The sequence below is a fragment of the Loxodonta africana genome, chromosome 27 (genome assembly GCF_030014295.1).
Source record: "Loxodonta africana isolate mLoxAfr1 chromosome 27, mLoxAfr1.hap2, whole genome shotgun sequence".
NCBI classification, from domain to species: domain Eukaryota; kingdom Metazoa; phylum Chordata; class Mammalia; order Proboscidea; family Elephantidae; genus Loxodonta; species Loxodonta africana.
In genome coordinates, this window is record NC_087368.1 from 11870969 (window position 1) to 11884657 (window position 13689).

Consider the following 13689-nt stretch of genomic DNA (forward strand, 5'->3'; position numbering starts at 1 on the left):
AATTAAATGGGTGATATTACAACAGACCCAACTGAAATTAAAAGAATCATATTAGATTACTATGAAAAACTATAATCAAACTAATTTGAAAACCTAGAAGAAATGCATGAATTCCTAGAAACACACTACCTACCTAAACTAACACAAACAGAGGTAGAATAACTAAATAGAACCATAACAAAAGAAGAGATTGAAAAGGTAATCAAAAAACTCCCAACCAAAAAAAGCCCTGGTACGGATGGCTTCACTGCAGAGTTCTACCAAACTTCCAGAGAAGAGTTAACACCACTACTACTAAAGGTATTTCAGAGCATAGAAAAGGACAGAATACTACCAAACTCATTCTATGAAGCTATCATAACCCTGATACCAAAACCAGGTAAAGACACAAGAAAAGTATAGACCTATATCCCTCATGAATGTAGATGTAAAAATCCTCAACAAAATTCTAGCTAATAGAGATCAATATATCAAAAAAAACAATTCACCATGACCAAGTGGGATTCATACCAGGTATGCAGGGATGGTTCAACATTAGGAAAACAATGAATGTAATCCACCACATAAATAAAACAAAAAACAAGAATCACATGATTTTATCGATTGATGCAGAAAAGGCATTTGACAAAGTTCAACACTCATTCATGGTAAGAACTCTCAGCAAAATAGGAACAGAAGGAAAATTCCTCAACATAATAAAGGGCATTTATACAAAGCCAACAGCCAACATCACCCTAAATGGAGAGAGCCTGAAAACATTCGCATTGAGATCGGGAACCAGACAAGGATGCCCTTTATCACCACTCTTATGCAACATTGTGCTGGAGGTCCTAGCCAGAGCAATTAGGCTAGATAAAGAAATAAAGGGCATCCGGATTGGCAAGGAAGAAGTCAAAGTATCTCTATTTCCAGATGACATGATCTTATACACAGAAAACCCTAAGGAATCCTCCAGAAAACTACTGAAACTAATAGAAGAGTTCAGTAGAGTATCGGGATACAAGATAAACATACAAAAATCAGTTGGATTCCTCTACACCAACAAAAAGAACATCGAAGAGGAAATCACCAAATCAATGCCATTTACAGTAGCCCCCAAGAAGATAAAATACTTAGGAATAAATCTTACCAGAGATGTAAAAGGCTTGAACAAAGAAAACTAAAGAGACCAAGAAACCAAAAGACACTTACGTAAGTGAAGAACATACCTTGCTCGTGGATAGGAAAACTTAACATTATAAAAATGTATATTCTACCAAAAACGATCTATACATTTAATGTAATTCTGAGCCAAATCCCAAAGACATTCTTTAATGAGATGGAGACACAAATGACCAATTTCATATTGAAGGGAAAGAGGCCCCAGATAAATAAGGCATTACTGAAAAAGAAGAACAAAGTGGGAGGCCTTACTTCACCTGATTTTAGAACCTATTACACCGCCACAGTAGTCAAAACAGCCTGGTACTGGTACAACGACAGATACATGGACCATTGGAACAGAATTGAGAACCCAGACATAAACCCATCCACATATGAGCAGTTGATATTTGACAAAGGCCCCAAAACAGTTAAATGGGGAAAAGACGGTCTTTTTAACAAATGGTGCTGGCATAACTGGATATCCATCTGCAAAAAAATGAAACAAGACCCATACCTCACTCCATGCACAAAAACTAACTCAAAATGGACCAAAGACCTAAATATAAAATCTAAAACGATAAAGACCATGGAAGAAAAAATAGGGACAATGTTAGGAGCCCTAATACATGGCATAAACAGTATACAGAACATTATAAAGAACGTAGAAGAAAAACTAGATAACTGGGAGCTCCTAAAAATCAAACGCCTATGCTCATCCAAAGACTTCACCAAAAGAGTAAAAAGACTACCTACAGACTGGGAAAAAGTTTTTAGCTATGACATTTCTGATCAGCGCCTGTTTCTAAAATCTACGTGATACTGCAAAAACTCAACTGCAAAAAGATAAATAACCCAATTAAAAAATGGGCAAAAGATATGAATAGACACTTCACTAAAGAAGACATTCAGGCAGCTAACAGATACATGAGGAAATGTTCACAATCATTAGCCATTAGAGAAATGCAGATCCAAACTACAATGAGATTTCATCTCACTCCAACAAGGCTGGCATTAATCCAAAAAACACAAAAGAATAAATGTTGGAGAGGCTGTGGAGAGATTGGAACACTTATACACTGCTGGTGGGAATGTCAAACGGTAGAACCACTTTGGAAATCGATTTGGCGCTTCCTTAAAAAGCTAGAAATAGAACTACCATACGATCCAGCAATCCCACTCCTCGGAACATATCCTAGAGAAATAAGAGCCTTTACATAAACAGATACACGCACACCCATGTTTATCGCGGCACTGTTTACAATAGCAAAAACATGGAAGCAACCAAGGTGCCCATCAACGGATGAATAGATAAATTATGGTATATTCACACCATGGAATACTATCCATCGATTAAAGAACAGTGATGAATCTGTGAAACATTTCATAACATGGAGGAACCTGGAAAGCATTATGCTGAGTGAAATTAGTCAGTTGCAAAAGGACAAATACTGTATAAGACCACTGTTATAAGAACTTGAGAAATAGTTTAAACTGAGAAGAAAACATTCTTTCGTGGTTATGAGAAGGGGGAGGGAGGGAGGGTGCGAGAGGGGCATTCACTAATTAGATAGTAGATAGGAACTACTTTAGGTGAAGGGAAAGACAGCACACAATACAGGGGAGGTCAGCACAATTGGACTAAACCAAAAGCAAAGAAGTTTCTTGAGTAAACTGAATGGTTCCAAGGCCAGTGTAGCAGGGGCAGGGGTTTGTGGACCATGGTTTCAGGGGACATCTAAGTCAATTGGCATAATAAAATCTATTAAGAAAACATTCTGCATCCCACTTTGAAGAGTAGCGTCTAGGGTCTTAAATACTAGCAAACAGCCATCTAAGATGCATCAATTGGTCTCAACCCACCTGGATCAAAGGAGAATGAAGAACGCCAAGGACACAAGGTGATTACAAGCCTAAGAGACAGAAGGGGCCACACGAACCAGCAACTACACCATCCTGAGAGCAGAAGAACTAGATGGTGCCCGGCTACAACCGATGACTGCCCTGACAGGGAACACAACAGAGAACCCCTGAGGGAGCAGGAGAGTAGTGGGATGCAGACCCCAAATTCTCATAAGACCAGACTTAATGGTCTGACTGAGACTACAGGGACCCCGGTGGTCACAGCCACCAGACCTTCTGTTGCCTCAGGACAGGAACCATTCCTGAAGCCAACTCTTCAGACATGGATTGGACTGGACAATGGGTAGGAGAGGGATGCTGGTGAGGAGTGAGCTTCTTGGATCAGGTGGACACTTGAGACTATGTTGGCATCTCCTGCCTGGAGGGGAGATGAGACTGTTGAGCGGGTTAGAAGCTGGCAAAATGGACAAGAAAAGAGAGAGTGGAGGTAGAGAGTGGGCTGTCTCATTAGGCGGAGAGTAATCAATCGGGAGTGTGTAGCAAGATGTATATGGGTTTTTTGTGAAAAACTGACTTGATTTGTAAACTTTCACTTTAAGTGCAATAAAAATCATTAAAAAAAAAACAACCCAGTCAGGAAGCAAAGCATTTCAAAAGGGAATCTAAGACAAGTAAAACTCTTAAGACTTTAAAAAAAATTGTACCTTATGCTAGCAATGGAACTTACTTTAAGAAATAAGAATACAGAAAGATGCAATTTTAAAAATTTGAGATTTAAATTTAGAGATTTTTTGTTGTTGCGAGGCCAATGAAAATATGTTTCTGGGGATAGCTGACATCACTTCTACTACAACCTTTCAGAATAAAAGATTACAAATTCAGAAGTGAGAGAATTTGTATTATGTTGGCCTAAACCCGAGACAGAATATCTATTTTGATAGAAATAACCATCTAAGAGTTTAAGAGTTTTCACTTCAAATCTATCCTGCACATGCTTATTTCCTTCTTTTACTTTGTTTTTGAATTAAAAAAAAAAAAAAAAGCCTTTTTTTTTTTTTTTTAAAGGGGGGAAAAAATCACAACACACACTTAAAGGGGTAATAAGGGTAGTGGTAGCAGCAAAAGGAATCTCTCCATAAAATGTCTACTTTTAATCACCTTTCTCGATGACTCTCTCTCATTTAATTTCCACCCCACACACTGCCAATGCCCGCACCAAAGTAACTCTCTTTAAAAGGCAAAAAATTTCTTGTTCTTGGAGGGACAGTGATATACTGACATTCTGACAATAAATTTCCTCATAACTTTGTCACATTTCTGAAGATCCCTCTGCTGGTGGCTCTACTTTTATTTTTGCAGGTTTCCAGATTTATAGGGTTTTTTTAGGGTATTCTGTGTAACTTTTAATTCAGATACACCACCCCAAAATGGAAACCCTGGTGGCGGTGCGCAGTGGTTAAGAGCTATGGCTGCTAACCAAAGGTCAGTGGTTCAGAGCCACCAGGCGCTCCTTGGAAATCCTATGGGGCAGTTCTGCTCTGTGCTATCGGGTCACTCTGAGTCGGAATCGACTCAACAGTAAAGTTCAGCAAAGAGCACCTGATAAAAGAGCCACTAACTTTCCAAACACACACACAGATCAAAGAAAAATTCACAGCACACACCACGTACCTGTCAACTATATACACATACCTTTACTAAGCAATTTTTATGTCCAGGTACAGAGCCATTTACATAGATTATGTTGTGCTTTGTGTTTATTCTCCACACCTAAAGCATAAAGTGAAATGAAAGTTAAAGCACTAAAAATTTGGAAATATACTTGTATTAAAACAAATAAGCAGTAGCTGTTAGTAAAAGATGAGGAGGACGGAAGCTTGTAAAGTAATAACCATATTAGCATTTCAACATGTTGAACAGGAACTGAAAAAAATTCAAACCATATGAATGACATTGGGAAAGAATAATCTATCAAGAAATGGTACTGAGAAAACTAAAGTTTTGGGTGGAAAATCAAGTTTGATTCACATTTGACATAATCTATATACCTGGTGTATGACCTCCCACTTTTCTCTGTGCTTATATAACAGCATAGCAACACACAAATGTAGGAGTTTGTGGGTTCACTTTTTTATGAACCATGCCCTGACTCTTTTTCTATGCAACATTTTCCGTTCTTTAAATATAAAACTGTAAGTTATGCCCTATAGAAGTGGCAGAAAACTCACTTCAAATATAAACGTGACTGAAATGATCAAGACTACCTGGATACCTCAGTGAACTCTGTTGGCAGCCTTAAAGCACACCAAAATTTTTTTCTAGTTAACATTAGGAACTAGGAACTGGGCAAGCCACAATTCCACTGGGACGGTTTTCTAAAATAAAAGGGCCAAGCAGATCTTCATGTGGAGAAAAAAAATTACATAAACAAACGGGAATGATCAGCCAAGAAATGATACTAAGACAACTAAATACTTTTGAGGAAAATGAAGTTTTATCCAGAACTCATATGTAACAATGGCTAAAAGTTAAATACTATAGAAACTAAAATCACACACACATACACACACGGAAAAAAAAAAAATGATGATCTCTGGTAAGTGTAAGAGTAATAGAAGGGTAGAGCAAAATTCTAACTCACAAAAAAAGACCAGACTTACTGGCCTGACAAAGACTGGAGAAACCCTGAGAACATGGCCCCCTGGACACCGTTTTAGCTCAGTAATGAAGTCACTCCTGGGGTTCATCCTTCAGCCAAAGTTTAGACAGGCCCATAAAACAAAATGAGACTAAGTGGGCACAATAGCCCAGGGGCAAGGATGAGAAGGCAGGGGGGGACAGGAAAGCTGGTAATAGGGGACCTAGGGTCGACAAGGGAGAGTGTTGACATGTCATGGGGTTGGTAACCAATGTCATAAAACAATATGAGTACTAAAAAAAAATAAATAAAATAGAAGGGAAAAAATCTTGGATTTAATTATACAAAATTTAATTTTTTTTTTTTGCTGGTCAAAAATTATAAAATATATCTAAAATAGAAACTAGAAGGACATGTACAAAAAAGATTATCTTTGGATGTTCTTATGGGTGGCTTATTTTCTTTGCACTTTCTATGCTGTGAAGCGTATATGCATACATACATAGTTTATTTTTATAAACACAGAATTATACTTATTCATTATAGTGTAACTTGTTTTCATTTATGTAGCATATAATTCAGTTTAGTAGAGAATGAACTTAAGTTTTCCCCTTTAAAGCACAAGATTTTATAAAAATGTCTGTATTTCTAATCCTTTTTTTAGTTTTATTCCCCACCCCCTGTTTTGCTTGCCTCTCTCTCTTCTTCCTCACCTACATCCATGTCCACCCACCACATATTTGACATGTAATCCACAATCGGTATGTAACCTTCCACTTTTCTCCATGCTTATATAATGTCATAGTAACACACACGTAGGGAACGTTTTGTTCACTCTTTTATGAAAAAAAAAAAAAAAAAAAAAGCTCTGAGTCTTACTTTTTTCATGCAACATTTTGTAGAAATCCTCCAGGTCAAATGGCAGCTAATTTTTCCCTTTTAATGGCTGTACATGCCGCTGCTTGCTTGCTAAACGGCTACGTACTGCTGCTCTTGCTGCTACTGCTACCACAACAGCACACACACACACAAGTGACTTCTACTTCACCTCTCAGTAACTTTAAAGCACTATTAGAACAATGAGACAGACACGTATTAAATACACACTCAGGTGCCTCTGCACTGAGGCATTAATTTGCCATTCTTAACAAGCTGCTTCAGAAACTTACTTTCAGTCCAAATGCTGTCCTGTCTCTGTTTCCCGTTTGTCCAGGCATTTTAGTTCCAGGCCAGACTCTTGCAACATCCTAAATGAGAGAACCAAAGTCAGCAGTTGCCAAGTACTCTCAATTTCAAAGAGCAATGATCAAATCAAGATGCAAACTAAGCATATGAGTTATTGAAACGTTATTTTTTCCCCTATCCTGAGGATTTCCTTTCTAAACCAGGCTGACAATGTAAGTAATAAGTAAGAAAGATACTTAGGAGAAAAACTCAATAACAAAAGTGACCGATGAGTAGGAATTGGCTGGATGGCAACGGGTTTTGGTTTTCCATGGTCAGAGTAATTAAAAGAACAGGGTTAATTATTAGAATATTGAGTTTGTCTAGTTCTGGTTGTTTGGTTCACATAAATCAAGCAGCTTCAGACTATTTCTGATATTCTACAAATATACTTACTCTGTGATAAGCACTATGATTATCATTACAGTACTAAAATAGGATTGACACTGTCCTGCCCCATCAAATTTATACTGTCATTAAAGGTATACCCTAACTCTTAGGATTATGAAGGCATTTACTCGCTAATCTTTAATGAAAGTATTTACATAGACATGGAAGTGTATGTTTCACGATAAATAACTTGCATCGTAAGAACAGGTTGTCCTATATTCCTAAGTTTTAGAAGAGCTTTATTGAGATATAATTCACATATGCATTTTGCCCATTTAAAGTGTACAATTCAATGGTTTTTAGTAGATTCAGAGTTCTGCGTCACCAAAATCAATTTTAGGCCATTTTAATTACCCCAAAACAAAATCCCATACTTATTAGCAGTCACTGTCTTTTCTCCCGCCAAGCCTCCCTAGTCCTGTGCAACCGCTCATCTACTCTGGCCATTTCGTATAATGGAATGGAGTCATCCAATATGTGGTCTATCTACTCTGACAGGCTTCTTTAACTTAGCATGTTCCCAAGGTTCACTCATGTTGCACCATGTATCGGTACTTAATCCCACCTTATGGCTAAATAATATCCCACTGTACAGATATACCACATTTTCATTACCCATTAATCAACTGATGAATATTTGGGTTGTTTCTACTTTTTGACTATTATGAATAATTCTGCTATGAATATACATGTAGAAGTTTTTGTGTGGATATATGTTTTCATTTTTCTTAGAAATATACCTAGGAGTGGATTGTTGGGTCATATTTTATGGTTTTTTTTAACCTTTTGAGATAATTTTACACTCAAAGTTACAAAAATGGTACAGTGAATTCCTGAGCACCCTTCACCCAGCTTCCACAAGTAACAGCTTACAAAACCACAGTACAATCATCAAAACTAGGAAACCGATATAAGTACTATGTCATTAACTCAACAGTCCTTATCCTTCTTCCTTTTTGGGGTTTCACGTACACTCATTTTGTGTATGTGTGTAGTTCTATGAAGTTTTTGACATGCACAGATTCATGTACCCACCACCACAATCAGAATACCGTGTCATCACCCCCAGACTTACCTCATGTTATCCCCTTATAGTTAGCCTTGAAACCACTGGTCTGTTCCTCATCACTAGAGTTGTGTCATTTAGGTTGTGCTATACATATAATCATATATATAATCAGAATCGACTCGACGGCACTGGGTTTTTTTTTTGGTTTACATGATCATACGGTATGTGACCTTTTGAGGTGGCTTTTTCCTACCCAGCATAATGTTCTTGTGACCCATTCCCACTGTTGCATGTATCAGTAGTTCTTTCCTTTTTAGGCGTGAGCTTTAAGTAAACTGTTCCAAAGTGGCCGTACCATTTTACTTCTCGACCAGCAATGAATGAGAGTTCCAATTTGTCCACATCCTCGCCAACACTTGTTCTTATTCATCTTTTTGATTATAGCCATTCTCGTAGGTGTGAAGTTGCATCTTATTTTTTTTTTCCAGTATAATTCAATTTACACGAATATTAAAAACAGGCAAAACTTTTACATGGTGGGAGAAGTTGTAATAGTGGTTACCTCTCCAGGAGTACTGACTGGGAAGAGGCATGATTATATGGATGTATGCATCTGTGTTATGGATTGAAATGTGTCTTCCCCAAAATATGTGTTTGAAATCCTAATCCCTCTACCTGTGGATAAGGAGCCCTGGTGGCAGAGTGGTTAAAGCACTCAGCTGCTAACCATAAGGTCTGTGGTTCGAACCCATCAGCTGTTCCACAGGACAAAGACAAGGTAGTTGACTTTTTTTTTTTTTATTAGCTCACTCCTCACCAGCATCCCTCTCCAACCCATTGTCCAGTCCAATCCATGTCTGAAGAGTTGGCTTCGGGAATGGTTCCTGTCCTGGGCCAACAGAAGGTCTGGAGGCCATGACCACTGGGGTCCTTCTAGTCTCAGTCAGAACATTAAGTCTGGACTTTGTATGAGAATTTGGGGTCTGCACCCCACTGCTCTCCTGCTCCCTCAGGGGTTCTCCGTTGTGTTCCCTGTCAGGGCAGTCATCGGTTGTAGCCGGGCACCAACTAGTTCTTCTGCTCTCAGGATGGTGTAGTTGCTGGTTCATGTGGCCCCTTCTGTCTCTTAGGCTCGTAATCGGCTTGTGTCCTTGGTGTTCTTCATTCTCCTTTGATTCAGGTGGGTTGAGACCAATTAATGCATCTTAGATGGCTGCTTGCTAGCGTTTAAGACCCCAGACGCCTCCCTCCAAGGTGGGATGCAGAATGTTTTCTTAATAGATTTTATTATGCCAATTGACTTAGATGTCGCCTGAAACCACGGCCCCAAACCCCTGTCCCTGCTACACCGGCCTTCTAAGCATTCAGTTTATTCCGGAGACTTTTTTGCTTTTAGTTTAGTCCAATTGTGCTGACCTCGTCTGTACTGTGTGTACTTATGTTAGTTTTACAAGTCCCTGATGACTAATAATGTTGAGCATCTTTTCAGGTGCTTAGAGGTTAAGTGCTACGGCTGCTAACCAAGAGGTCGGCAGTTCGAATCTGCAAGGCGCTCCTTGGAAACTATCAGGCAGTTCTACTCTGTCCTGTAGGGTCGCTATGAGTCAGAATAGACTTGATAGGGTGGTGGGTTTGGTTTGGTTTGGTTTTGGTATTGGTATCTTCTTTGCAGAAATGTCTACTCAGATCCTTAACCCACTTTTTAATTTGGTTATTTATCTTTTCACTACTGAGTTGTAAGAGTTCTTTACATATTCTGGATACAAGTCACTTATCATATATATGATTTACAAATATTTTTTCCCATTCTGTGAGTTTTTTCACTTTCTTGATAGTATCATTTGCAGCAAAAAGGTTTTTAATTTTGATGGTCTAATTTATTTTTTCTTTTGTTGTTCGTGCTTTGCTTACCCCAAGATCACGAAGATTTACTCGTTTTCTTAAGTTTATGTTTACAATATAGGTAACCTTTGAAACTTTTATATAATTCAGATAATGTCACATTTACAAAAATGTTACAAGAATACAAAGAATTCTCAGGCTTTCTGCCCACATTCCCCATATGCATTTTGCTCCATTATTTACTCTATCTCTGTACATGTGTATCTTCTCCTGTACCATTTGAAATTAGGTGGCAGATATGATACTCCTTTAGCTGTAAGTATCTCAGTGTGCTTTTACTAAGATCAAGGATGTTCTCACATAACAACAATACAATTATATAACTCGGAAAATTCAACATACTTTTTTATTATCCAATCCTAATCCACAGCCTATATTCTAATTTTGTTAACTGTCCCAATCATGTTCTTTATATTAGTTGTCCTGTCTCCTCAGTCTCCCTTAATCTGGTATAAGTTTTTTGGTCTTTCCTTGTCTTCCATGACCTTGACATTTTTTTTGAAGGATGTTGTTTCAGATGTCATCGAGTGGGCTCCGGCTCATAGTGACTCTACGTACAACAGAACGAAACACTGCCTGGTCCGGCGCCAGTCTCACAATCATTGTTATGCTTGAGCCCGCTGTTGCAGACACTGTGTCAATCTTGTCGAGGGCCTTCCTCTTTTTTGCTGACCCTCTACTTTATCAAGCATGATGTCCTTCTCCAGGGATTGGTCCCTCCTGATAACATGTTCAAAGTACGTGAGATGAAGTCTTGCCAACCTCACTTCCAAGGAGCACTCTGGCTGTACTTCTTCCAAAACAGGTTTGTGTGTTCTTTTGGCAGCCCGTGGTATAGTCAACATTCTTCACCAACACCACAATTCAAAGGCATCAGTTCTCTAGTTTTCCTTATTCGTTGTCCAGCTTTTGCATGCATATGGGACTGAAAATACCATGGCTTGGGTCAGGTACACTTTAGTCTTTAAGGCGACATTTTTGTTTTTTAACACGGTAAAGAGATCTTTTGCAGCAGATTTGCCCAATGCAGTATGTTGTTTTATTTCTTTACTACGGCTTCCATGGCTGTTGACGGTGTATTCAAGTAAAATGAAGTCCTTGACAACTTCAGTATTGTCTCCCATTTATCATGTTACTTATTGATCCAGTTGTGAAGACTTCTGTTTTGTTTTAAGGATGCAAGCCAATTATTTTGTATAAAACTGCTCACTTCGGGTTTGTCTGCTGTCTCCCTATAATTAAATTTAGGTGATACATTTCTGGCAGGAACACCACAGAAGCAATACTGTGTTCCTTCCAGGAATCATATCAAGAAGTACGCTATGTTGGCTTGTCCCATTATTGGTGATGTCTAGTTTTGCTCATGTAGTTAAGGTTGTGGTTCACTAGGTTAATCATTCTAAAGTTATTCTTTTGTAATTAATAGGTGATTTATTTTGGGATTATGTAAGCATCTTGTCTCCATCAAGCTTTCACCCACTGGTTTTAGCATCTATTGATGATTTCTGGCTGAATTAATTACTATGATGACTATCAAAGAGTGATGTTCTAATTCCATCATTCCTTCTGTATTAGTTGGCATTAAATTTCGAGGCAGAGCTTTCCCTTTCCTCCCATTTATTCACCTATTCATTCATTTTCATCAGTGTAAACTGATGGATTCTAATTTTATTCCATGAATTCTGTTGTTCTTATTTTTTTTAGTTTGAAACTCAAATGCTCCTGTTTTGGCCAGGAGGAGCCTGTTCAGCTGGCTCCTGTGTCCTTTGAGGTGCTCATTATTTTTTAAGCACATCTGTGCTCTCTTGCATGAGATGTTTCAGGTTTATGTTTTACTCTTCTTGCCTCATGCCTGAAATCAGCCATTTCTCCAAGGAGCCCTAGTTTCTTTCAGTATGGAATGGTGGTTAGAAACCAAGATCTGGGCTCTAGGTATGCTCATGGCTCCTGGAATGTCTTTGCTTTTATATTCTTTCAGCAGACAGAGCTAAGATATAAATACAAGCACATATATACACACACATACATCCCTACCTCTATTTTTCCTCCTCTCACTCTATATACAAACAGGAAATTCATACTGATACTTATAATTCTAATTCGACACTATAGGGTTCATTCTCATTTCCCCCTTTCACATTTTAATCCCCTTCTCCAACAGTGTGGGGTTTCCATTATCCATATATTGACTCATCTGCTCAACCTTACAATTTAGAAAATTATTTCAGAACTGCTAAACCTATACCACTGCAAAAAAGAAACCTTCTAACGAGAATCCAACATTTGTTCAGAGGACATTTTTAATTTAGACTGAGCATATATAGCCAATGTACTGTGTTCAAGAGTTATTTGAATTAGTCCTCCCTCTACCTGCAGCCCACCAATTCAGTATAGTTATGTTATTCATTTGAAACGCTGTTAGGTTCATTTTCTAATTATATTCCATTTTGGATTTTCCCCCTCATCTATAGTTTTTACTTCATTTAAAAAATGTTAAAACACTACCATGGTTCCAAAAGTAAAAACTGTCACAAAAGTATAGCCAGCAAGTGTCACTCCTGCCATGCCTAAGCCCTCCTACCATTCCTACCCATCCCTCGTAGGCAACAAATCTCACTAGTTTCTGGTTTATCCTCCCAGTTCTTCTTTGTTTGTGCAAAAACAAACACATACATGTACATTTCCTGGAAATTTCTTCAAGGTTTCACCATGACCTTATCGTTCTTTTTTTCCCCATCAGCGTAGTATCGTACTGAGTAGGTGTATCACAGTTTTGTGGGAAACCCTGGTGGCGTAGTGGTTAAGTGCTACGGCTGTGAACCAAAAGACCGGCAGTTCAAATCCACCAGGTGCTCCTTGGAAACTCTATGGGGCAGTTCTACTCTGTCCTATAGGGTCGCTATGGGTTGGAATTGACTCGACAGCACTGGGTTTGGTTTGGTTTTTGGTTTTATCACAGTTTATTCAACCAAACTTCCGTGTACAGGCATTTATGCTTGAAATTACAATCAATGCTGCACTGAGTAATTCTGTACAAATGCGTGCTTTGTATCGTTAGAATACCGTCAGGGTTCATCCCTAGGAGTAGGGTTGCTGTGTCAAAAGGTAAATGCGTGCTTTGTATCATTAGAATACCGTCAGGGTTCATCCCTAGGAGTAGGGCTGCTGTGTCAAAAGGTAAATGCATGCTTTGTACTGTTAGAATACCGTCAGGGTTCATCCCTAGGAGTAGGGCTGCTGTGTCAAAGGTATATGCGTGCTCTGTATTGTTAGAATACCATCAGGGTTCACTCCTAGGAGTAGGGTTGCTGTGTCAAAAGGTAAATGCGTGCTTTGTATTGTTAGAATACCATCAGGGTTCACCCCTAGGAGTAGGGTTGCTGTGTCAAAAGGTATATGCATATGTAGTCTTGTCAGATGTTGTCAAATTCCCCTCCATAAGGACTGCATCATTTTGTATTCCCACCAGCAATACATGAGAGAGCACCTGTTTCCCTACATTCTTGCCAAGTGAGTGACAAAA

General features: G+C 38.6%; 1 protein-coding gene across 3 annotated transcripts in view; it reads right to left on the reverse strand.

The window, feature by feature from the left end:
• Window positions 1-13689, reverse strand: part of MRPL3 (mitochondrial ribosomal protein L3) — a 69538-nt gene that overhangs the window by 22525 nt on the left and 33324 nt on the right. For 2 of the 3 annotated variants that reach the window (XM_064277331.1, XM_003420905.4), the window contains exons 8-9: window positions 6811-6888; window positions 4696-4773 (exon numbers count right to left, since the gene is read on the reverse strand). In XM_064277331.1, coding sequence (XP_064133401.1) covers window positions 4696-4773; window positions 6811-6888 — 156 coding nt within the window. The remainder of the gene's footprint in view (window positions 1-4695; window positions 4774-6810; window positions 6889-13689) is intronic. The other variant, XM_010600490.3, reaches the window with a different exon arrangement.